Genomic DNA, 26,115 nt, shown 5'->3' on the forward strand with positions numbered 1-26,115 from the left:
TTAAGAGAATTTGTTTAATAAATATTTAATATAATACGAAATTCGCGAAAATGTTTCATCGAGAACAACATAAAATATGACGTTTTAAATTCTGATTTTTTATAACGGATGATAATCTGAAATCCGAAATTTCGCAAACTATGTAATTTGACTTGTCATTTCATATCTAAGACGCGAATGTCGACTTTTGTGAGCAAAAATTTTACAGGTAAATGATCATTGTCTTAACATCGAACTTTTCACACTTTTATTCATAAAATTATATACTTGTAGTAAATAATTTCTAATACAAAATTTTGAATGAAGATCTCCCGAATTTATTAACAATCTTTTAGTAAATAAAAACTACTTAAAGTTTTAAAAAGTAAACGTTTACCAAACGCGTCATGATTTCCGTCTTATTATACACATCCGATTACATTTACACAATTAATATTATACAATTAATACTACATTATTTAATACAATTATATTACAATATATTACAATATATATTTTTTGATATACAATATATACAAGTACATAATATTTATAATGTCTGTAAAATTGGTATTACTTAATATAAAATTAGAGTATTTAATGTAAAATATTAATTTTTAATATATTAAATAAATTTAATGTGGGGATGCGTGTGTCGATGTCGATCAGGGATGATAGCGATGGAGAGGAGTATATGATTGGAGGTAGCTATGGTATGTGGAGGATGCGTCCTCAAAAATACCATGCGACTCTTCGGCGAGTCGCGATGGTGCCACTCCACTATATGCCCGTCTAACTCTTGTCCGATGAGGCGTCGGTGAGAGTGTCGATCAATGGGCAATGAATATTGCTGCCGAATTTGTTTATACGTTTAGGTCGGCGCGGTCGAGCGCTCGCGAGAAACGTAGCTGAACGTGTTGCCGTCTTGATAGGGGCGCTCACGGCCACCAAATTTAATATAAAAATTATTTAATATAAAAAATTAGTAATATTTAATGTACTTTTTGAGTTATTATATTAAAGTAATTACTATCATTTTGTCTACAATCTTTTTAACTATCGAATTATATCCCCTTGTCCCTGCCTACCCGAATCCCTACCTACTCGTAGAGAACTGAAGAAACAAATTCAGTTTAAAAAGAGTAATAAAATTTTGAATTGGATATATGATATAATATTTCTTAATGTCGGGTGAATGTCAGAAACCAGTGCCGGCTCATTACGAAATTTTGTGTTCGTAAATATACGATTCATTTGATGAGCGTTACGAATAGAAATGACTCGCGGTACCACACGTCTAGAGAAGATTACCAAACTGTCTAGATACTTATGACTAAATGTCTCTGTATCGACTACTATGACGCGTTAAGGCGCCGTTATCAGAATTTTGGATGTATGAACCACATATCGCATACAAGTTCACTATGCTACGTCTCACAAAACGAGTATAGTTTTAATCACCAACAAATTTCTCTCAGTGTACCCATATTCCGATATATAGTCCTACCTACCCGTATTACAATTTAGTATAAATCTAATATAAATCTTTAATTCAGACCGCGACACGATTTATAGGGTACCTGATTTGCTGGTTAATTCAGCGGGATACCTCAATGTGATATGATCACTTGAGATTTGGGAAATATAGAATTGAGGGTTTTAACATGCGCGCGATTGAGATTTAATTAAGAAGGGATTTTCTAATCTCGCACATATGCGAGAAAATATAAAGAAAATAGCCTTACTTTGGGCAAATAAACAGGTGTGTAAGGTGTGTCAAATTATTTTGTATATTATTTTATGTATGTTAATTAATTACCTTACGAACCAATTCTCTCTCTGGTCAATATAGACCTTACCTTATAAGCTGTAGCGTAGTTTCCATAGTTTCTTCTGGCCAAGATCATTGAACTCACCTATTACGTTGTTACTGGCAAAATCCATTTTGGCTGTATGTCAGCCAGAAAATGAGAAGGAGAAAAACTCCTTCAATGCCGGCTGATTAACAGCGCCGGCAGACGATTATAATGTTACGGTCGATTACGAATCGTTGCGATCGTTAATAAGCGCGCGTTAATCATATCGGAAAAAATAAACAACCAATTAAGTCTGACTTAATTTTGCTTTTAATTTCACAAAGATACGCGTAATTAATTTATTTGTCCAAGAATTATAGCAGTAATAGAAAGTAAAACAGAATTATATCATCAAGAAATGAAAGAATTTTATGTTAATCGCGTTCTAATAAAAATCGTCGCGATTATATCTCACAATCAGTCGCGATTATCTGGATTTCAATAGTATATAATGTAGAAACACGAGACAACAGAAATTTAAAAATTAATTGATGACTCGATCAATCAATTATTTATTAATGAATGGACAAACAATGTTTAATATAAATCGAATCGCGAACCGAACCGCGAACCAAATCACGAATCGTTACTTAATCTCACTTTAGATATCAAGTAAGATATTCAGATTGAATGACGTGAGATCAAAGGGAACAATAATTTCTTCACATAATTAGTATCGCAATCTCGATAAAATAAATTTATTAAGTTCCGCGCATGTAACATTTGTCTTTACAAACTTTCATATACCTACATATCTATATAAATACTTCGTTATTAATATAATGCAAATTGTTATCAACATTATATTTAGTATGACTTATCAGAAATACATATCTACGATTATATTATGCATTTTAATGTAATATAATTGATATGAAAACTATCAACTTTGAGATAATTCCACATAAAAAATGATTCTGTCCCGCGACAAAATATTTACTGGATCTCACGTCATTTTATTTTGCTTTGTTTATACAAAGCCAAGTTACATGGATAAACTATAATAGATTAGGATAAAATCGGTGCATTGTACATTGTACATATGTGTACAATAAAAATAAGTAGGTACGATTAACACTTCTTAATGTGATCTATATATAATGAGATTCATGTGTGGAATATATGCAACGCGAATCAAAATATCTTTTGGTCTTTTCCATTTGTAATACGTACATGCATATTGAATTTATTAATACATTTTGCTTTCTTACACCAATTTATGTAATATTTAATCCTGGAGGAATATAGGGGATAGGAAGAGAGAGAGAGAAAAGAAAATGAAGAAAACACATTTAATTGTTGTATCAAAATTTTTCTTATCTATATAATCAGTTAATTTATTTTATTTTGTTAAACCTACAGATATCTATATCTTTTATTATTTTTTAATTCTTCAATTATAATTAAACTGTCTATCTATAAAAAAATTATTTTCTATTTATTTTAATTGTAATATAAAAAGTATATGTTTTAAAAATTTTTATTCTACACGAAAAATAAAAGTCATAAAAAACTTAAGTGAAATCTTATATCCAAAAAATGTTATTCTATATTTATAAAATTTTACTTTAGTTCTTTGTCTATTTCTTAATAATTTTAAAAACAAATTTGAAAAATGTAATTAATGTCCAATAAAGTGTGAAAGACCCTCGAAATTCAAATATAGATTAGAAAAGGCTATAAGGGTCACACGGTCATGGGCATGGTTGATAGGGCCTTATTATTATCTCATCCCAGATACCATCAAAAAAATATAAAATTCATTGTAGACACTCTGTTACTGAATGACTACCCGTTGACATTCATATTCGACACAATTAATACGAGAATCAAGTCTCTACTTAATAGACGCACCCGTAAACAGAATGAACCTCCACCTACGAACGAAGAAAGTCGAGGCAAGTGGTTTACTCTGTACCATATGTTTCCAATATATCGGAGAAATTCAAAATGTGTTCTCGGATCTGAATGTCAACCTGTCATTCTACAGTCTTAATAAACTAAGGAATTTCATCAAAGTACAGAAAGATATCCTTCCTACCCAATCAAACAGTAACGTCGTGTATAGAATTTCATGTAAAAATTGCGACGGGACTTATGTTGGCCAGACGTTGAGGCAACTCAAACGAGAATTACGGAACACCGTAATCATATCCGTAGAAACACCGGAACTCAGTCCGTCATTACGGAACATAGATTAAATTTTAACCACGAATTTGATTGGGAAAATGTGGAAATATTGGACAAGGAAAAGTTTTTATCGAAGCGACTCGTATCGGAAATGTTACATATTAAATTACAAAAGAACAGTTTGAACTCTCAGTCTGATACAGAGTTTTTGCACCACGCATACGTTTCTACCTTAGAGAAATTGTAAAACCACGTCCATGACACCTTTGTTCGTCGGCAAGATCATATGTTTTTTTACCGTTGATTTATGTTTGGAATTTTCGTATTTTTTTAAGTTGCGATCTATACGTTTAAATTTATTTTTACCAATGTTTGACTAAGACATTCCCGACCAGCGAAATATTTTTGTATTTATCATCGTTCACTTCATATTATTTATTATTTGCTACGTTTGACCTACACGTTTTTCAATTTATATCTGCCAAAGTTTGTCATAAGACGTGTCCCTGCCTGTGTTACCGAATCATTATTGTGTTGTGCGTCGTGTCGACGGGATCTCCTCGTACAGATCTCTTTGTACTGATCATTGCTTTTGCCATATGTTCACATCTTTTTATTTGACTCTGCGATGTATTCGTTTCTCCAGACTACCTGGTGAGTTATTCTAGAATTCTAATTTAAGACAAGGATGTCACTTCTTAATTACTTTACAGATTTGGACCTTGTAGTCTCACTAGGTTTCTGTAAAATTGAAACAGTAATCTCACCATGTTGAAGGAGAACATATTATTATTGTTAACATTATACCACTGAGGATGGCTCGGACAGGAGCCGAAACGTTTGGATTGTTGGAATTTGATTAATAAATCACTATAATATTTAAACGCACCTTGATCCGCGTGTGACCCTTATAGCCTTTTCTAATCTATATTTGTAATTAATGTATTAAATTTAAATAATTGATTTTAGTATTGTACAAAAAAGACCATAACTAATATCGTTATATACTTGATAATAGAATATATATTTACCAAATTTAAATAACTTGTTTATATTTCAAGCGACTGGTATATTTTCGTGTGTTCTACGATGCACAGATTAGATGCATTAACAAATAATGCACCGACATAATGTATGTGCTTATGGGTGCATTCTCCCGTAAGCACAATAAATCAATAAAATAATGATGCTCCAGGATTAATTATTCAGCGTAGTCTGATCTAGTCTATCCATTTTAGGACAACGGATTTGTGAGAAGTCGCATTTATCTATAGTACTATTACATGGATATAATACATAAATATATCTAATATAGGTTTCACAAATTCGTTACCTCATACTATTATAAAAAATTCGTCACTCACCGATCTGATGCGCAACGGGTAATTTGGCCACATAGCTACGATGATACTGTAACAAAAACGAAAGATATAAATTAAAGAGGCGTTGAAAATAATTAATGTTTCAAAAAATACACATTATTTTACGCGCATTTAATTCGTCTTTCAATTAGATTTTCACTGATATAATTATATATTTTCCGGAAAAAATATTTACAAAAATAAATTTTTATAAAATTTTAAATGATTTCTTTTTTTCTAATTATTTTAGCTTATCGAAATAAAACAGTCCGAATAAGTGGGAAAAACTATTAATTTTAGCAGATAAGAGATGATACTTACCCCAAGGTTGCTCCGCCGGTGCCCGATGTCTCTCTCAGACCTCCTCCTCCTCCTCTCAGGACGTCAGGCCTTCTCCTCTCACCGCACAGGACACTCGCGAGAAACACTCGCGGATAATAAACTACAATATCGCGCGCGGACTAATTATAATTATCAGTAAATGTCTTTCGCGCGATACTGTACGGCACTCCCGTTTTAAAAAGCCCATGAGAAGAATATTCCATCAAGTATGTCGTAATATTCTTCAATGGACTTTGAAAAAGTTCTTTAGTCCGATTACTTGAACGGCACTCCCGAAAGCAAACGCGACGAACCGGCTGCGGTTCGTTTATTCAATTAAATCGGCGGACGAGGGTACGTTAGCTTCCCCGTATTTGGATTTTTATGCAGGCAGAACAAAGGTTTTGCTTGGGTAACATCCTCGGGGTACTGGGCCTTCCCACCTCGCCAAGGTCGTACCCAGGAAGGAAGTACTTTACTGTGTAACATATAAAAGCAGATATTATAAAATCAAGTTATCGATGTATACCCAGCAAACACAGTTATGTAACCATTATATTGCCGCAATAAAACGAAATGTAACGTGTAATGTAACCTGGAGGTTTTAGTTATATATATGTTAATTGTAATTTCCCACTCACGTGACATTGTGTGGACATAACAGCAATATAACGCATTATATTGAAATTATATAAATGTATATAACTGCAATATATATACAACCGAAATACTGTTATCTAGTATTATCTATATATCTAGTATTGAAATAGCCATAATGGTCGAAGTTATTTGTATCTATAACTGTAAAGTTAAAATTTATATCTTTAATGCAGATACATCTCTGAAATAATTACATGTAGATCTATATAAATGTATTGGCAATGAGAGAGATGCATCTATACAATAGATATAAATTATAACTCTACAGTTAAGATACAAATAACGAATTTTTAATGTTCTAAAGAAAAATAAATATGAAAAGATATATTTTTTATTGCATAAATGTTTTATTGATGCACACATTCTTTAAGCTTTTCTTTTTTCTTGAAGCTTTTTTTACAGGTTTAAACTGTAGATATCGTTTATATCAATTTAAGAATTTGTTTTATCCTTTGTATAACAGATTAGTATACTTAATCGAACATAAAATCAAGTAAAAAATATCATATTTATAATCATCAAAATCATATTTCAAAAAATCAAATTTTATCGGTGAAAAATTAAAATAAGCAAATCAGTATAATAACTCTATGGAGATATAAAATAAAAATACAATTTTACAAATGCGATTAGAAAAAAGTTCTTGGAAACATTTCAAACTTATTCTGTAGAAATTTTCACCTATTTGTACGTAGCGGCCGCTCTCGGCGGTTGTACAGTGGATGATGATAGAGGCGCGCGAGAATCAATAATCCAAAGTAATCTTGTAGAAAGACACATTCAAAATAAGAAATCAATTTTCGAATTATCGCACTAGGTGCAATATTGACGAGCAGCAATGAAAAACGCGCGCGCGCTCCGCAAAAGTTCGAAACAGAAGTCCGTTAAAAAAAAATACAAAAAAGAGAGATAACGAGTTAAGAAGCATGGGTGAAGGGTGTGTTGCGTTATCGCTCGGTCGAAAGAAAGAGAGAGATAATAAGGAGAGTGTCGCTTCCGTCGCGGGATATATATATTTTTTTTTCTTAGTTCTCGTCGACCTCAGCTTCCTGCTCCTCGTCGAATTCTGCGTCCTCGTCCGCGGTAGCCTCCTGGTACTGCTGGTACTCGGACACCAAGTCATTTATGTTCGATTCGGCCTCACTGAATTCCATCTCGTCCATGTCCTCGCCGGTGTACCAGTGAAGGAAAGCTTTTCTCCTGAACATGACAGTATAAATAGTAATACCTATAATATTCCAATGAGAAGCATTTCTAGTATAGAATAACCTGTATGATGTTCAGGATGAATTCGATTCTTGAATGAGTAATCTGTACGTAATGTATTATTAGTTTCAGGAAAAGTTACTTTATTTTTTACAAAATCACCCTCTTGTATACATTTGGAACACGAAAAGTATCCTGCATGACCTTTTGTAAATGTAACAAATGCTCTAGCCGGAGCATCACATAGTATAGCATTAATTGCAACAATGTATTTTTTATTTGAAACAGTAATTCCATTTTGAGAAAAGAGAATGAATTCATTGACAAAGTCAGTTAGAAATTCGTTTGCGTCTTGAGGTTTACGCGTGCCGTGATACACACCAATTACAAAAGGCAACGTATAAACGTCAATTCCTTCAATGGCTGCCATTATGGGCCAAAACTGGCTACCAGAACTCTTAGACATGGGTAAACCATCTATATTTATGTTTATTTTAATTTCATTTCCTTTATGAAATTAGAATATATACGTATAGATCGTTCGAGACTACAAAAAAGACCAAAGTGCTTATAGCACCCATTAGTGTTTAAAGATGTAATAGTTGCATATGCGTTTCGTGGAGTTGCAAGTAAAACCCTAACATCTTTAGGCAAATTTACGTGACCATGTTTTCTGAGAACTTGTAGCAGTTTGTTAGCAGTAGTATGTGGAACGTTATTTTGAATTATTAAAGTTTGTAAATCTACTCGCAAACTCGTTTCATTATTTTCAAACTTCTCATTTATATGATCTTGTTCATCAATTTCATCGTTAAATTGTTTATTGCTTTCTGTATCAGAAAGTAATAAACTACTTTCTGTATCAGAAAGTAATAAACTGGGTGGCTCCGACTGTACTACATGAATTTCATTGTTACTTATAACGCAATATTGTTCAGTATTATTATACTGAACAATATTACGTTCCGCTTCTTGCACTCGATCATTATTAGGCGCTACATTCGATACATACCTTTCTGCTAGTTGTCCATTACTATTATCTCTATTTATTTCTATATTTATTAATTGATTTCTTCGTCTTTTTGTTAAATGTTGAATATCCTTAGGCATGATGCACTTTTTTAATACCTGTAAAAATAGTGATCATCGTTAAATAAGCAATTAGTCGAAAACGTATAAAAATCACTGAGTTCGCGCATTGGCAAAAATCTTAATCTTACCAAATTTTCGCGTCACTGCTGTTGTCGTCGCGGCCTTGGTAGTTATTGTTGTCTTTGTGACAGTGGTTTCACCGCTGATGCTCGAGATCGCCGCTTTGGTTGATCCGTCCAGTTGCTTGGGGCGAGTTGCGGTACTCGTAGCGGTAAAGTATCAGTTTTGCCCAAACTGATGATCGGTCTGACTGTTGACCGAGTAGCGACCGTAGCTCTGAACCGACTTCGAGATCAGATATTTCTCAACGGTACTCTTTGTGTTCTGATAGCCGCCGCCGCGGTGGACATTCGTCGACGCCTCGGACGTTGGCGAGATTGACGTGAAGCGCTCGTTGGAGGCCGATGATTGGGTACTGGTTGTTGTGGACGGCGAGTGATACCTGAATTTCGAAAGAAGAATTAGTACTGATAGCGATTAAATAAAGATTTGTCGAAACATGAGAAATCATCGAGCTATCGCAATTTCGCAGAATTTCAAACAAAGCGTGGAAATTGTATAGATATAATATATATTCGATTTTTAATTCCTTCAATCTATCTATTTATTATTTCTGAAGATACACTTTTAATAAATTGTCCAGCAAGGATTTAGGTCAAAAATTCCGTTATAGCTAAAGAAATCCTAATATCTATCAAAAAATTTTAATATTCTATATCTGTAGTGTCAAAGATTTGCGGGGTAAAAAAAACATTTAAATTCATGGATATTTTAAAGCATTTAAATATTGTAAGATCTTGTGATTCAATATAACGACAGTTCTTTATTTTATAAATATACATATAGTCCAGAAACATTCCCTCGTTACTTTACCGCAAGGCTTTCGACCGATCTATCTCTCTATATTCATATATCTCGCACGCACCTATGATTCTCTCTCTCTCTCTCTCTCTCTTCTCTCTCCTCTCTCTCTCCTCTCCTCTCTCTCTCTCTCCAAATTACGTTATGTACTTCTCGCTCAGCGATTCAAATCTCTCTGCCGTTTGTCCATGCCTTCCTGCGCAAAAGCTTGCCCTTCTCCATTTAACCTTCCGGACGTCCTGTTTATTTATTTTCGTGCTAACGCTATCCAACCGACTCATGCCTATCTCTATTTGAAAATTATTTACTTATATCTTTTCAAAAATCTTACAATATTTAGGCGATCAAATATCCACGAAACCAAGAATACATAAAAATGTTAGTGGGAGAAAAAAATCGATATCGAAATATCTCAGTCCTTATAATTTGCTCGAGAAAAGCAAGACGCACACTTACCAGTCTCTGACGAAAAGGACGACGAAGAGGACGTCGACGCCAGGAGACGTTCTGTGGAAGAGACGATATAGCGCGGCGTCTCGGTACTGGATAGCCTGCCGTCGTGCACGGGTGACGATCCGGCCGGGTGACGATCCGGCCAAGTATCGATCACTGGAGAACTCGTATTAAATATTTGATCCGCGGATCCGCGAGCGCACGACCGTCCCAGCCGGGTGACGATCCGGCCAGGTATCGATCACTGGAGAACTCGGCGTCGGCGTATTAATTTGATCCGCAGATCCGCGAGCGCGCGACCGTCTCGGCCGGGTGACGATCCGGCCAGGTATCGATCACTGGAGAACTCGGCGTATTAATTAATTTAATCCGCAGATCCGCGAGCGCGCGACCGTCTCGGCCGGGTGACGATCCGACCAGGTATCGATCACTGGAGAACTCGGCGTCGGCGTATTAAATTGATCCGCAGATCCGCGAGCGCGCGACCGTCTCGGCCGGGTGACGATCCGGCCAGGTATCGATCACTGGAGAACTCGGCGTCGGCGTATTAATTTGATCCGCGGATCCGCGAGCGCGCGACCGTCCCGGCCGAAATGTGATGGAATAATATTTCCTAACCTAACCTCTGTCACCATGCATGGCAATGGGCGCGTTCAACAGATACCAACTGTTGAGTTCGTGTTGTTAACACTTTGCGTTGATTGGTTGATTCTAAAAGTAAGAGCCAATCACGTTCTCACAAATAAAATAATAATAGATATTTATTTATTATTATTTATATAGATATAAAATATATAAATAAAACCGTGGCGTCTTAGAATAATTGTGTATACAATTATAAAATAAACCAAAATATATGTATATTAATAACTTAAAACATACTTAAGATGAATTAATAAAAGCGAGTCAATGACGGTCATAGTCCGAATTCTATTATTTTAAGACTGTCTTAAGTATGTTTTATGTTATTGTTAATATACATATTTCGGCTTATTTTATAATTGTACGTACAATATATTATTTTAAGACGCCGCGGTCTTGTTTATATAACTTATATTTATAAAAGTAATAAATTCTATAAATATCAATATATTACACGCTTTGTCAGTATATATTTTTGAATGTGTTATGTTGACGTTATATTGTTGTTATTGTAGTGTAACCAATAAATAACAGAGCGATATAATTATTACAAAACACAGTTATATTACTGCTACAAAAAAAATTACATAGCTGCTATATGTATATTACATTACTATAGTTACATTACATGTTACTTCTGTGTTATATAATGGTTATAGTTTGTGTTTACTGGGTAAATATATGGATAGATAGGCTACAAAGAATTAGAATAAAATTGCAACATAATTAATAATTGTCTTCTTTTTCATTAAATAAGTTAATAAAACAATAATTAAAATAATAATAATAATTGCCCCAATTCATTCTGCGTTCATCACCGCGACGAAATATTTCAAGATGTCGAGAACTTGCCGCGATACTACACGAGTCGAGCGGACGATTGATAAAGACACGCAGACGCAATTAATTAATCAAAGATACGCTATTAAAATGAAATATAGCACGCGCAGTACGTACGGTATCGAACTCCGTACGCGAAAGTAATCACTCGATATACGACAATATAACTCAGCCCTCTTTTTCCCTACGGAGAGAATCGGAGATCAGAGATAAACTCACACGACAATTCCGGCACAGCGTTCAAAGCACGACACACGAGATAAATGAATGCTACACAATTCGCGTTCCAGAAATATGTGGCGAGACGAGCGCCACGATTATCGCCCGCGAATATCACGACGAAAGCAAATCGTTCACAATTGCCGTACATACCTTCGCCGACTTCGCCTCGACGTCTCCACCTCGACGGCGACGTCTCCGTCTCGAGCGAGCGATTCATTCCGACACAAACACTTAATACACTCGCAAATTATTCAACGCGTACGGCACGTACTCGCTTTGGCGATTATTCCCGCGGCCCGCGGAACGAGGAGCAGGAAATTTAGAAATGCCAATCGCGGAAACAAAGCGCGTTCCGAATAACACACAGCACGGGCGCACGGAGCACAAGCACAAACACTTCCTCCCCTGTGCGAAATTCAAAGGGAGAACGATAACTGAGTGACTTCCGCAGGCAAAGGTACTCCGAGCGTTGACGGAAACGAGTAGCAAGGCCGCTCACCGGCAAACATAATCGGCCGCGTCGTGCGCAGCGACTTTGATCGTACGCTTTTAACTGTCGCGCCTAGTTACAGTGCCTGGTATGCCGCGGCGCGGCGTCGCGCCGGCGGCGGCTCGGAGCGGCCGAACGTGATTGGCCGGATTCGGGGGCTCGACTCGCGAGCCAATCGCGTTCGATGTCTCCCCTAGAGGCCTAGATAATCAGAGAAGCGACAGCTCTACCCCCACCTAGAGTCCTATACCCCCACCATGGTTCCCATCGGGCCCGCAGCTGATCGCTTGTGAAGAAACTAACCTCTGATGAAGCGTCGTCTACAATACGCGGAGTAAGAAGTAAGAGTAGGCGTAAGAAGTGAGAAGTAAAAAGTGTAAAGGTTATTCTACATAGAAGTCGTAGTCGTGAGTTGTAAGAAATTGACCAATCACAGATTGAATATTCTCCTCAACTAGGAATGTGATTGGTCAATTTCTTACAACTCACGACTACGACTTCTATGTAGAATAACCTTAATAAAGCTAAAATAAAGGCGTAAGCAAAATAAATTATTTTTATTTCTTAATCCAACTTCAGCTCTTACGCTTACAAGCGGTAAGAGTAAGAAATAAAAATGATTTATTTCACTGACGCCTACTCTAGTACTTTTACTTATATCTTATTGAAATGATAAAGTAAGTAATGTTATTATCATAATGTGATATTTGTTTTGTTCATTGTCTAGGAACCAGTTCATTAAATAAAAATGGAAAAACAATGTAACGAGACTGATACTACTTCTGTTCAAGTATCAAATGAATATTCTGCAAAGGTCAGTATTAATAGCCGCTTTTGGAAAACAAAGCGATCAGTGAGCGGTCAGTGATTATTGGCCTGTACTATTAAATCTTTAAATTTAGACCAATTACATTGACCATTTACTCAGCTGTTGTGCAACCGTTGTTTCCTGAACGTACCCAATGTCATGTGCTTACAATTGTATAAAATGTCAATCAAAATTTTCATTTGTGTTATAACGTATGTTATAGATTCGTGCTATTGAAGAGAGACATTCAATCCCTTTTCTACTGGTTTCCAAAACAGAATGTTATACAATTGAGGAACTGAAATTGCAGTGTAGCAAAGCATCACAAGTTATTTAAGACTTGAGAGTTGAACGTGACTTAGGCCTGCAGCAGTTATGTAAGATGTTCAGTGAGATTGCCAAAATGGAGAAGGCATTGCGAAAGTTACAGTCTACTGCTACTAAATGTAGTTCCAAGAAGTGTAAAACAAGGAAATAGACCTAAACACTTGTGTTCATTGTGTCACATTATTTGTAATATTTTTCTGATTACGAGTTTTATAATTATGTTTACAAAATAAGCAATAATAATTACATACAAATCATGCGAATAAGACAAAAATCAAAAAATTCGACGACGTCCACATTTTGCAAAAAAATGCCAGTATCTTTGTTATATATCATGTGAATGTTATGCCACACATATGCAAAAACAGGCATTGTGCGAATGAATAACTCAGTTAAGCATTTTGTAAGATCCTTTATTGGGATAAATTCATATTTTGCACGACTAAAGCAACAGAGTTCTTTTTGACAAAAAACTGTTATATTTGTTATACCTCATACTGTCTTTAAAATAAATGGCAATCATACATAATGTGTTTACTTTTTTATTCGAGCCTTGTCATAACATAAATACATAACATATATATTCGTACAAAATTATAGTAATACTGAACTTTGAACTCATAAAAAAAAAAAATTGTACGATATAAATACAGTTACATATGACCAGTAAATGTAAAAAAAAAAAGTATTTTTCTCATCATGAGAAGTAGAGAGCCTAAACTAACTTATAATTATATCAGTCAAGCGCCTTATGAGCATATTGCATTGAATATCTTCAACATTTAAATAAATTTTATGAAAACTATAAAGTGAAATTAACAAAAAATGTTAATACCTAAATCTAAAGATCTTATACAAAACAATTGCACATATTAACATATTTGCAACATAAAACATTCTTTAGAAATCAATGCTGTTACTGTTCAATAAAAAAAATTTCTTTAATGGTGCAAAAAAAAATTACTTTCTCAACTTAAACTATGTTGATTGGAGATCGACTATGTTCTTGTAAATCGTACTATTGTGTCAGGGGCTTTCATTAAACTATAGCATGCATAGCCATAGTCTTGCTATTGTATATGCTTTTTTTTTCTTGGGAATACTGCTCCTTTTGTTTCAAACAATACATTCTTAATCTCATTGTAAAAAATCTAGTCAGGATTTTGTGACCGATGTTATGGCAAGATGGAATATATGTTCCATCCCACACGTATTGCAGTTTCTCAACCATAAAGTTTATGATGTTTATATAAGTTACTGTTTTTAGAGTGTCTCTAAGTTGTCGAAACGTTATTTCTGCTTTCATAATAGCTTTGAAACAATCGTCTGACACTTTATATAATTTACCATCCTTATAATCATGTAAATCGATAACAAATCCGTATGGATGATTATTAGGACCTTGCCATAATACAGCATTAAAACATACATCACAAGTATTGCACACTTTCTTAATGCTATGTATCACAGCTCCAGCAATATCATATATGATTGGCCATTCCCACTTATCTATCAAGTTTAAATAAACATCTGTCAGTTCTGGTACATGAATAGCTGAAGCTTCCATGAATGTTTGAACCTCCTTTTCTTGGCATTTTTCAGTTGCCAATTGTTTTGACACGTCCAAGAAATTTATATTAAGGTAGTCGCCTCGTCAGGGCATGTATTAGATAAAGTTTTCGATTTTGGATTTTATATCAAATTATATGATCAGCTTTGCAGTCGATTTTTTCTGTGGCTCCTTACCGACTATTTACTCTAGAAAATCGATCTCGAAAATCACAAATTTTGCATTACTTCATACAGACGGCCAGAAAAAGAAGGCTCTCCCTGCTAAAAAATATCGCGGGAGAATACGTATGACAACATATATGTGATCCTGCATGTAATCTCATATGAATGCTCTGATGAATTCGTGCACAGTTTCGTGTATGCGATCTCACATGACATTTCGTACCAAAATCTCATTTTAACTCCACATGATATCTTTTACGAGACCTCATATATATATGACCCTCATATGAGATCTCATATGTGATCTCATTAACTATTTTATATTAAAAAAAATTTATTTTAATTACAATTAATAAAAACATTGCCAAGTGTAATTATATTAAATTAGAGAATACTTAAATTTTAAAAAAGTTAATATTTTATTCAAGGTAAAACAGAAATTACAATTTATATTTAAATTCTTATGTAATACATTTTACATATTTGCGCGCGTATGTATATATGTATATCTCTCTCTGTATATTCCCGTATACAATTACAATCTACAAGTTCATCACAGTGTTTTCGTCACAAAACGATAGTGACGCGCCTATATTTTTTTCTTAATTCTAGTTAATTTCTTAATCCTAATAAATCTCTAAATTATTAACTTTACAATAGAATTCAAATCATCGGAGTACCCTGATGTTTAATATAAAAAAAATAGTCATGGTCATGTCCAGATTCCAATAAAAAATAAAAAAATGTAAATCTTACAAAACACTCTACTTGAAATATCGCCTACTCAATTATTAACTTTTAATACTAGAATATATTTGGATATGAATAATTATATATCTTTGGTGATGAATTGTACTACTGACGCGCATTTAAATATATTAATAAGTTGGAATGAATACATAATATTAAATATTTTTAACTTTTTCATAGTTCAGTTTGCGTAGATCTCGAATTTTGTAACCGATGTGCTTGTTCATATTTTGTAGAATTTTCTTCTTTTTGGAAGCATTTCCATACATCTCATTGAGATAGTCTTTGAATATTCCTATATAAAAGAAAAACAGTGTTAATAACGTCAATAAGTAGTATATATTTTACAACATGATACATCCAGTAATTACTCTAAAAACTATTAAAAGAAAAAAATAAATTAATTTAAAATAAATTAATTTATCTTTTTTTTAATATGATTTAATATTAAAAAATGAATTATTTAAAATAAATTAAAAATAAATAATATAAAAAATATTTTTTAATATTTATTTGACTAGAAATATGTATTTAATCTGGTCTTTAAATGGTCAATAATTAGTTTCTTGTTTCAATTATAAACAATTATAGCATACGTACGACGTAAAAGTTTATATTTCGTCGGCGTGAAACGTTTTCTAGGAGATCTATTTTCTATCGCAGTAGTTATCCTTGATTTTTTGAAGCACCGATTTACTAAATTTTCTTTCGTCCAGAAAATTTCCAATAATTCTCTCAGGAATTTCCAATGACCACGATGCCTCATGTATTCCCAGAATGCTAATTGAATTGTTCGTCCATAGCCGATATATATCTGAAAATTTAATACAATAATTCATAAAAAAAATTTTTTGTACTGAGTTTTTAAAGACCAGATTAAATACATATTTCTAGTCAAGTAAATATCAAAAAATATTTTCTATATTATTTATTTTTAAATTAATTTATTTTTTTCTTTTAATACTTTAAGGATAATTACTCAATGTACAATACTGTAAAATATATACTACTTATTGACGTTAATACTTATATGAAAAAAGTTGAAATAACTATACCTCATCGCCTTCGATGTCATATAATTCTCTTCCCTCATTATCTACTGATTCTCTTGTTTCGGGTTGAAGTCTATTGTTATACACATCCGCATATATTCTTCATCAGAGTCACTTGGTTCATCTAAAGAAATAATATTACTAAATAGATAGTTTTCAGATAAAGCAATAAAATGAAAATGAACTAAGTGTTGTAAATTGTCAAGAATGAAAAAAAATTCAACGTTAAATAATAATAATGAGAAAATATGAGAAAAATGTTTTGCAACAATTATACTTTAAAACCAACAAACACTACTTACATTTACTTATATTTTGTTATATCATTTTAAATTTACGTGTTATTAAAGCGCGCATTTAATACTAATAAAAACATATAAATTAGTATTTAAAATTAAAAATTAATTTTAGAATATAAATTATACCTCTATTTTTTAGGCGATACAGTGTTTTTCTTCTTATGCTGGTTGTGCGCTTTGGAGTGTTACCATTAACATTCTCTGTCCTCTCTGTACAGAAATATTATTTTAGTTTTTTATTACAATTACGAATCAATATATTTGCTATTGACATAATTACTTGGTCTATTTGGTGATGCTCTTAATGATGACTGATTTTGGTTGCCGCGAGTTTCATTTCTGTCTTCAGGCGGTTGAAGATCTTCTGGTGTGCCTGCTAATTGAGATGACTGCCGAGTGCAACCACTCTCTGTACAAAAATATTATTTTAGTTTTTTATTACAATTACGAATCAATATATTTGCTATTGACATAATTACTTGGTCTATTTGGTGATGCTCTTAATGATGACTGATTTTGGTTGCCGCGAGTTTCATTTCTGTCTTCAGGCGGTTGAAGATCTTCTGGTGTGCCTGCTAATTGAGATGACTGCCGAGTGCAACCACTCTCTGTACAAAAATATTATTTTAGTTTTTTATTACAATTACGAATCAATATATTTGCTATTGACATAATTACTTGGTCTATTTGGTGATGCTCTTAATGACCGATTTTGGTTGCCGCGAGTTTCATTTCTGTCTTCAGGCGGTTGAAGTTCTTCTGGTGTGCCTGTTAATTGAGATGATTGCCGAGTGCAAGCTACCTCATTTTTGTCAGGATCTTCCTGTTTGCTGCCAGGAGATGAATATATTTTTCTCGATTGCCGCAACTTTTCTTTTGTAATCTGTAAAAATTTTTTACAAAATATGTATAATTATTATACAAAATACAAAGTATAATAATGATGGTAATGAAGCTTGATCAAATTACTGGTGACATGTCTACTTCTGAATCGGTGTCCGACGTACTATGCGTACTGTACGATGTATTGGGCTCGGATGAGGATAGATTGGAGAGATCCGTATCTTTGTTATTGTTATTTTTTGTACATAAGTATTTTCTGTTTTTGAGAAACTTCTTCAATTCATTTTGCCCATTTTTCATTTTTCCCAATTTTTGCAGAGTTTTCTTCGTGATCTGTAATATATTACGTATGAGAATGCAAAATATGTAATATTTTTAATACCTCAAATTTGTACTATAAACTTTTACCTTGGTTTTTCGTTTTGGTGTTCCATCCCTTTCTATTTGCTTCATTTGCAACTGTTGCAATGCATCACTGCGACGCTTTTTTGAAAATTTGAAGCGTCTTTCTTTATTTAATAAATCTTCTTTACCTTGAAAAAGTTTATGTTTACTACTAATTATTCCAAATATATTGTTATTAATTTCCTTAATTTGTTAAAATATATCAAAAATATCTTTTTTAAATGTTCAAATTTTACGTTGTATAATTACTTAACATATTCTATTAATAATAAATAAATGCGAATACTTACTTCCAACACATAAGACTTCACCTGGTGACAAGAAGGAATTATGTTCATCGTCATTATTGTGCCGCTTTATGTAATAGGGTTGGTTGGTACAGTTTTCATGATCAAAATCTTTAATGTCACTAATAGGCACAATTAATACCTTTCTCCTTTCATCGGAATAAAAACGTACCGCAGCATGGAGTGTTTCCATTGTATTTGAAGACATAATCTGTTAATGAAAAATGTTAGCTTTTTTAAAAAAATTTCTATAGCACACAATATGCAAAAACCCTATAGGTTAGGTTATATACTTACGGATTTAATGTATTTTCTGAATTTTCGTTCCGAACTATCGGCGCGCGATCGGCGCGAAGTTGTCGCCACGGGCGGTGCACTCGCGCCAAAATTCGAGGTCGCCGGGTGTCCCGGGAAACTCGGGACACACACACGCACAGGAGGGGGCGGAGGGGACGCGCGAATCACGACGCGGCCTATCTCTTCGCCGGCTTCCCTCGCGAGGACGATTCTCCGCTCCTCGTGGAATATCTGTCGCGCCGCGAGCCCGCGGACCGTCGTTCGAAATTGAGGATCGCGGGGGGCAGCGGGCGGGCGTCGGCGACGACAACGACGACGACGTTGGTGCGCGCCAACGGCGTGACGGGCGGCCCCGGGTACACTCCCGACACGGCCGACGATGACCCAAATGAGACACTACACACTCGCGGAGACGACGGCGATGACCGTGGAGACGTCGCGCGTTGCGTGCGCCGCCGTTCACCACCGTTCACTTACGCAATTAAGGCCAGAACACGCAAGAGTGTGAAGACTGATGCGCGTGACTGCGCGAGAGTACGCCCGCACTGAGCAACCGGCACTGAGCAACCGGCACTGACCAGCACCAGCCGGGATGCGCCGCCGGCAAGGCTGGGCAGCCGCAAGGGCATAGCCACGCACACGCACAGGAGGGGACGGAGGGGACGCGCGAATCACGACGCGGCCTATCTCTTCGCCGGCTTCCCTCGCGAGGACGATTCTCCGCTCCTTGTGGAATATCTGTCGCGCCGCGAGCCCGCGGACCGTCGTTCGAAATTGAGGATCGCGGGGGGCAGCGGGCGGGCGTCGGCGACGACAACGACGACGACGTTGGTGCGCGCCAACGGCGTGACGGGCGGCCCCGGGTACACTCCCGACACGGCCGACGATGACCCAAATGAGACACTACACACTCGCGGAGACGACGGCGATGACCGTGGAGACGTCGCGCGTTGCGTGCGCCGCCGTTCACCACCGTTCGCTTACGCAATTAAGGACCAGAACACGCAAGAGTGTGAGAACTGATGCGCGTGACTGCGCGAGAATACGCCCGCACTGAGCAACCGGCACTGACCAGCACCAGCCGGGATGCGCCGCCGGCAAGGCTGCGCAGCCGCAAGGGCTTAAGCTGGCCACACACACTTTTTCGTAACAGTTAACAGTAGGATTTCGACCAATTGCGTCGCTCGATTTGGGAACGTACGGCCGTACGTTCCCGAATCAAGCAACGCAATTGGTCGAAATCCTACTGTTACTGTTACGAAAAAGTGTGTGTCCGGGGCCATAGCCACGCACACTAATGCCACGTGGCACGTACGGCCGTACGTTCCCAAATCGAGCAACGCAATTGGTCGAAATCCTACTGTTAACTGTTACGAAAAAGTGTGTGTGGCCAGCTTAAGCCCTTGCGGCTGCGCAGCCTTGCCGGCGGCGCATCCCGGCTGGTGCTGGTCAGTGCCGGTTGCTCAGTGCGGGCGTATTCTCGCGCAGTCACGCGCATCTGTCCTCACACTCTTGCGTGTTCTGGCCTTAATTGCGTAAGCGAACGGTGGTGAACGGCGGCGCACGCAACGCGCGACGTCTCCACGGTCATCGCCGTCGTCTCCGCGAGTGTGTAGTGTCTCATTTGGGTCATCGTCGGCCGTGTCGGGAGTGTACCCGGGGCCGCCCGTCACGCCGTTGGCGCGCACCAACGTCGTCGTCGTTGTCGTCGCCGACGCCCGCCCGCTGCCCCCCGCGATCCTCAATTTCGAACGACGGTCCGCGGGCTCGCGGCGCGACAGATATTCCACGAGGAGCGGAGAATCGTCCTCGCGAGGGAAGCCGGCGAAGAGATAGGCCGCGTCGTGATTCGCGCGTCCCCTCCGCCCCCTCCTGTGCGTGTGTGTGTCCCGAGTTCCCCGGGACACCTGGCGACCTCGAATTTTGGCGCGAGTGCACCGCCCGCGGCGACAACTTCGCGCCGATCGCGCGCCGATAGTTCGGAACGAAAATTCAGAAAATACATTAAATCCGTAAGTATATAACCTAACCTATAGGGTTTTTGCATATTGTGTGCTATAGAAATTTAAAAAAAAATGCTAACATTTTTCATTAACAGATTGTGTCTTCAAATACAATTGAAACGCTCCATGCTGCGGTACGTTTCTATTCTGATGAAAGGAGAAAAGTATTAATTGTGCCTATTAGTGACATTGAACATTTTGATTGTGAAAACTGTACCAACCAACCATATAATACATAAACACAGTAATGACGATGAACATAATTCCCCCTTATCACCAGGTGAAGTCTTATGTGTTGGAAGTAAGTATTCGCATTTATTTACTATTGATAAAATATGTTAAGTAATTATACAACTTAAAATTTGAACATTTCAGAAAGATATTTTTGATATACTTTAACAAAGCAAAAAAATTACTAACAATGTATTTTGATTAATTAGTAGTAAACATTTACTTTTTTAAGGTAAAGAAGATTTATTAAATAAAGAAGGACGCTACAAATTTTTGAAAATTCGTCGCAGTGATGCATTGCAACAGTTGCAAATGAAGCAAATAGAAATGGAACACCAAAACGAAAAACCAAGGTAAAAGTGTATAGTGCAAATTGGATGTATTAAAAATATTACATATGTTGTATTCTCACACGTAATATTTTACAGATTACAAAGAAATCGCACAATGGCAAAAAGATTTCCACGAAGTTATAAATATTATTTGCGGTCGTGCAGAGTTGAAGATGTAAGTCCCAGAATCATGAGAAGATTGAATTTTAAACCTAAAGTACGGCCAAATAGACTTGTAAGTATCTTATATTTTAAAGAATTTTTATTTCAAATAATTTATGCATGCAGTTTATGCAATATTTGGACTATACATTGTAAGACAAGTCACTTTTAATCATTTTTTTTTTAATATAAACTTACAATAAATATTTGATAATGAAAATTAATATATATTAGATAAATAATAATAATGTGATTGGATCTGTAAGTGTGTTTATGTATACACTATTCTTATATTTTTTAGACTTGTAAAGATAGTATCGAGGACGTTCAATACGTTGCTGAAAATATGGATATGGGTAACATTAACAAATCACATGAAGATACTGTTACAATGCAAGAGGCTATTATGGAAAACATGAATGAAATAGCGGATACTTCAATCGACGTTAATGAAGCGCAAAATGTTTGCACGGAAAGAGGTGCTGGAACAATAGAAGCTGAAGCATTCAAAATTTGCGAAAAATTAATAACAGAGGATACAAATAATATACAGCAGGACGCAATTGATTTCGATGACGTGTTAAACGTAGAAAATATAAAGGGGAATGATATAAACGTCGCCAGCGATCCTGAGAACAAGGTAATATTGCAGTTCCAAATAGTCGCCGATAAATACTCATAAAGTGTTTACTATCCTTCAGTTTTGTATTTTATTAAACTGATAATTGTTAGATTTATTTATTTTATGTTCATTTTGGACATATTAATTTTGCTTAATGCTACTAATACGTTTTTGATAATATATGTTGTGTAATAATAGTAATAATAGTTTAGTTGGGGATTTCCAGGTGTACTGTCGTGCGAGCTAGGGAATAGGGGGCGCGTAGAGATGCGTGAGGTAGGAGAGGGAGAGTAGCCAAGATGGTCGACATGTAAAGACGCCTCGTGTAATAAGCTTACAATAAAGACTTTTAATTGATACATAACATGGTGGCAGCGGTAAACTGAAGCTCTACCGAATAACTGTGAGAGGAAAACGTCGATCCAGTCTGTGAAGGGCATCAAAATGGCTAGCTCTACAAATATTCCCTTGCCGGAACGGTTTCCGTTCGACAATTCTGCTTATTGGGACACATACAAGTCTATGTTCGATAGATATTGCACAGTGGCTAACGTTACAACGGATAAAGTCAAAGTCGACTGTTTGCTATACGCTATGGGTCCAAGAGCGGAAGAAATCTACAATTCATTCACGTGGGATTCGGAAGACGATAAAACCGTTTATCCCTCGGTGGTTCGCAAGTTTACGGATTACTTTAACGGGCGTACGAATACCATCTATCAGCGTGCATTGTTTAATCGCCGTATGCAAAAGAAGGTGAATCCATAGATGATTTTATAACGGATTTACATAAGCTGGCTAAATACTGTAATTACGGTGATACGCGTGAAGAAATGATACGTGATAGGCTTGTGGTTGGAGTTCGCGATATGAGACTCTCGGAAAAAATGCAGTTACAAGATAACCTGAACTACAAGAAAGCCCTGGAAATAGCTAGGAGCTACGAAACGGTCTTACGGCAGAACCGCGAAATACATCAAGAAACGACTGCGAACGCCACCTCCGTTAACCGTGTACAATCAAAAGGGAAGAAACAATCCTCAGAGAAAAATAAGGCTGGCGGCAAATCTTGGAAATGTTACTTCTGTGGCGGAAACAAGCAGCACAAGCGAGATTCCTGTCCCGCGCGCGAGTCAGAGTGCAATAAGTGCAGTCAGATCGGTCATTGGTCTAAAGTTTGCAAGAAAGGATCGAAGACCGGAAGTTCTTCTCTGCCAAACGCTAAGGTTAATGCAGTAACCGATGACTCAGACTATTACTTCGTCGGAACGGTGAAGGAAAACGACGAGAGTACGCAATGGGAAGAAATCATCCGCGTCGGTAATTTACCGGTAAAGTTTAGACTCGATAGTGGCGCGGACGTGACTGTTATTAGATCGCCAGTTTGGGATAAATATTTACGTCAGCAAGGTTATGAACTCGTACCAGCGGACAAAAAGTTAATTGGGCCGTCAGGAAAACTTTTGGAAACGGACGGAATGTTTAAAGTGCGGTTAAAATTTCGTCAAACCGAGATCAGCTGTCACATATATGTCGCTCGCGATATAGATCAGTGCTTGTTGGGCCGAAGGGAATGCGTCTCTTAGGTTAATTGCACGATGCAGGCAAGTTGCTGCCGCGATTGACCCTTTCATAGAGTTTCCATCATTGTTTATCGGACTAGGACTTTTAGCTACGCCTTATAATATTAAGTTAAAGCAGGACGCTAAGCCTTATTGTTTGAATCAGCCTCGTCGCGTACCATTACCTTTGATGTCTAAATTGAAGCAGAAACTCGATGAAATGCTTAAGTTAGGCGTGATTAAGCCCGTGGATGTGCCGACAGAATGGTGTAGCGGAATAGTCATTGTCAAGAAACGCGATACCGACGATATTCGTGTGTGCGTAGACCTAACCTTCTTAAATCGCGCTGTGGCTCGGGAGAATCATCCTATGCCGGTCGTAGAGCATACCTTTGGTCAGATGCCGGGTGCTAAATATTTTTCGAAGCTCGATTGCGTTAGCGGGTTCTGGCAGGTGCCGTTATCAGAAGAGTCTCAATTGTTGACAACATTCATTACTCCGTTTGGAAGATTTTGTTTCTTACGTGTACCGTTTGGAATTTCTTCGGCGCCGGAACATTACCAGAAGAGAATTTCAAGAATCTTAGAGGGCCTGGAAGGAGTGGCTAATCATCTCGATGACGTCATAGTTTGGGGCAGAACTCGTGCCGAACATGATGCTCGTCTCCGTCAAGTGCTTAAAAGACTTGAGGAAAATAACGTGACCCTGAACAAAGCAAAATGTGTTTTCGGTGTTCAAGAGACTAAATTTTTGGGACACGTAATTAGTGCTAGCGGTATTTCTATAGATCCAAGCAAAATCGATGCCATTACAAAGCTAGAACCTCCAAAGTGTGTGTCAGAGGTAAGGTCATTTATAGGAATGGTACAATATTTAGGTAAATTCGTGCCAAAACTTTGTGACTTACTCGCACCTATGTATGAACTGCTTAAAAGTGACTCTGAGTTCCAGTGGCAAAGACGTCATAGGCAGGCATTTTCGGAGATTATCCGAAAGTTAACGTCAGCACCCTGCCTTGCTATTTTTGACTCATCACGCCCAATTGTATTAACAGCAGATTCATCTTCTTATGGGCTAGGCGCAGTCCTACGTATTCAAGAAACAAGTGGAGCCTGGAGACCAGTGGCATTCGCTTCTAGAACCCTGAGTGATTCAGAAAAACGTTACGCGCAAATTGAGAAGGAGGCCCTGGCGTTAACATGGGCTTGCGAAAGATTTCATGAATTTATTTACGGCGTACATTTTAATCTAGAAACTGATCATAAACCTTTAATTCCTTTGCTCCAGGAGAAAAACCTCGATGAATTAAGTCCTCGTCTGCAACGCTTAAGAATGAGACTGATGCATTATGATTTTGAGGTGTTCCACTCTCCAGGAAAGGAAATAGTAGCGGCTGATTATTTGAGTCGCGCGCCAGTGAAGATCAACCTCGTTCAAGCTTCGGACTTAGAAGAAGAAGTTGAAGCTCATGTGAGTATGGCTGTACAACACTGCGGCTTATCGGATCTGATTGTGACTAAATTACTACAAGGTCAACAGAACGACACGGTATGTCAGAAACTGAAATCTCTTATTGTCTCGGGATGGAGTAATAAGGAGAAATTGGAGACGAATCTCAAACCGTATTTCCAGTATCAAGATAATCTATCCATGAATGAAGGATTAATTATGTTCGGACCTCGAGTGCTAGTGCCGGTTAATCTAAGAAAGGAGGCTTTGGAAGCGCTTCATTTGGGCCACCAAGGTATTGTCAAGTGCCGCGAACGTGCGAAATCTAGCTTGTGGTGGCCAGGCATTTCAAGTGACATTAAGCAAAAAATCGAACAGTGCCGTATTTGCGCCGAGCATAGACAGAATCGTCCTGAACCGTTGTTGTCTTCAAAGTTTCCTGACCGACCGTGGGAAGTTGTAGCCATGGATTTTTTTAAGTTTAAAGATTGTTGGTACCTCTTAATAGCTGATTATTATTCTCGGTACCCGGAACTTTATAAGGTGCGAACGATGACTGCCAGAACTGTGGTGCAATGTTTGACTGATTGTTTTGCCAGGCATGGAATTCCATCGGTGCTTCGCAGCGATAATGGACCGCAGTTTGACCCTTTGAAGACTCGAGAATTTATTGAATTCAAAAACAAATTTGGTTTCAATCATGTCACCTCGTCTCCTCATTATCCAAAAAGCAACGGCTTTATAGAGATTATGGTAAAGACAGTAAAACTTGGTCTTG

General features: G+C 36.9%; 3 protein-coding genes and 1 long non-coding RNA gene across 4 annotated transcripts; 2 read left to right on the forward strand and 2 right to left on the reverse strand.

Annotated features, from left to right (window-relative positions):
• Positions 1–6,632: 6,632 nt before the first annotated feature.
• On the reverse strand, positions 6,633–10,609 carry LOC139786747 (tubulin beta-1 chain-like). The gene is made up of 4 exons (XM_071725869.1): positions 9,983–10,609; positions 8,734–9,107; positions 8,526–8,641; positions 6,633–7,507 (listed from the first exon to the last, which is right to left on the reverse strand). Exons 3-4 carry the CDS (start codon positions 8,621–8,623, stop codon positions 7,333–7,335), a joined length of 273 nt encoding a protein of 90 aa, XP_071581970.1. The 5' UTR covers positions 8,624–8,641; positions 8,734–9,107; positions 9,983–10,609; the 3' UTR covers positions 6,633–7,332.
• Positions 10,610–12,359: 1,750 nt separating this feature from the next.
• Positions 12,360–13,837, forward strand: LOC139786751 (uncharacterized). Its single transcript, XR_011722394.1, has 3 exons — positions 12,360–12,514; positions 12,901–12,987; positions 13,205–13,837. It is a non-coding gene; the product is annotated as an uncharacterized lncRNA (long non-coding RNA).
• Positions 13,838–15,437: 1,600 nt separating this feature from the next.
• Positions 15,438–19,963, reverse strand: LOC139786748 (uncharacterized). Its single transcript, XM_071725870.1, has 11 exons — positions 18,976–19,963; positions 18,682–18,889; positions 18,395–18,519; positions 18,113–18,319; positions 17,822–18,026; positions 17,623–17,751; positions 17,424–17,552; positions 17,270–17,353; positions 16,848–16,968; positions 16,393–16,606; positions 15,438–16,087 (listed from the first exon to the last, which is right to left on the reverse strand). The coding sequence occupies exons 2-9, from the start codon at positions 18,884–18,886 to the stop codon at positions 16,889–16,891; spliced, it is 1,164 nt and encodes a 387-aa protein (XP_071581971.1). The 5' UTR covers positions 18,887–18,889; positions 18,976–19,963; the 3' UTR covers positions 15,438–16,087; positions 16,393–16,606; positions 16,848–16,888.
• Positions 19,964–21,152: 1,189 nt separating this feature from the next.
• On the forward strand, positions 21,153–22,466 carry LOC139786749 (uncharacterized). Its single transcript, XM_071725871.1, has 4 exons — positions 21,153–21,279; positions 21,442–21,562; positions 21,638–21,776; positions 22,005–22,466. The coding sequence occupies exons 2-4, from the start codon at positions 21,522–21,524 to the stop codon at positions 22,383–22,385; spliced, it is 561 nt and encodes a 186-aa protein (XP_071581972.1). The 5' UTR covers positions 21,153–21,279; positions 21,442–21,521; the 3' UTR covers positions 22,386–22,466.
• The last annotated feature ends 3,649 nt before the right edge of the window (positions 22,467–26,115 follow it).

This window comes from Temnothorax nylanderi, unplaced genomic scaffold (genome assembly GCF_030848795.1).
Source record: "Temnothorax nylanderi isolate EJ_2023f unplaced genomic scaffold, tnyl_v1.0 TNYL_tig1136_pilon, whole genome shotgun sequence".
Lineage (NCBI taxonomy): Eukaryota > Metazoa > Arthropoda > Insecta > Hymenoptera > Formicidae > Temnothorax > Temnothorax nylanderi.

Excerpts from the sequence above, each read along its gene's own strand:
- LOC139786747 (XM_071725869.1), bottom strand. The coding sequence starts at position 8,623 with ATGCCTAAGGATATTCAACATTTAACAAAAAGACGAAGAAATCAATTA. Across the intron at positions 7,508-8,525 it reads AATGGACAACTAGCAGAAAG|GAGAAAAGCTTTCCTTCACT; the intron begins GTATGTATCGAA and ends TGTCATGTTCAG.
- LOC139786748 (XM_071725870.1), bottom strand. The coding sequence starts at position 18,886 with ATGTCTTCAAATACAATGGAAACACTCCATGCTGCGGTACGTTTTTAT. Across the intron at positions 18,320-18,394 it reads CACCAAAACGAAAAACCAAG|ATCACGAAGAAAACTCTGCA; the intron begins GTAAAAGTTTAT and ends AATATATTACAG. Across the intron at positions 18,027-18,112 it reads CAGAAGTAGACATGTCACCA|ATTACAAAAGAAAAGTTGCG; the intron begins GTAATTTGATCA and ends AAATTTTTACAG.
- LOC139786749 (XM_071725871.1), top strand. The coding sequence starts at position 21,522 with ATGAAGCAAATAGAAATGGAACACCAAAACGAAAAACCAAG. Across the intron at positions 21,563-21,637 it reads CACCAAAACGAAAAACCAAG|ATTACAAAGAAATCGCACAA; the intron begins GTAAAAGTGTAT and ends AATATTTTACAG. Across the intron at positions 21,777-22,004 it reads AAGTACGGCCAAATAGACTT|ACTTGTAAAGATAGTATCGA; the intron begins GTAAGTATCTTA and ends TATATTTTTTAG.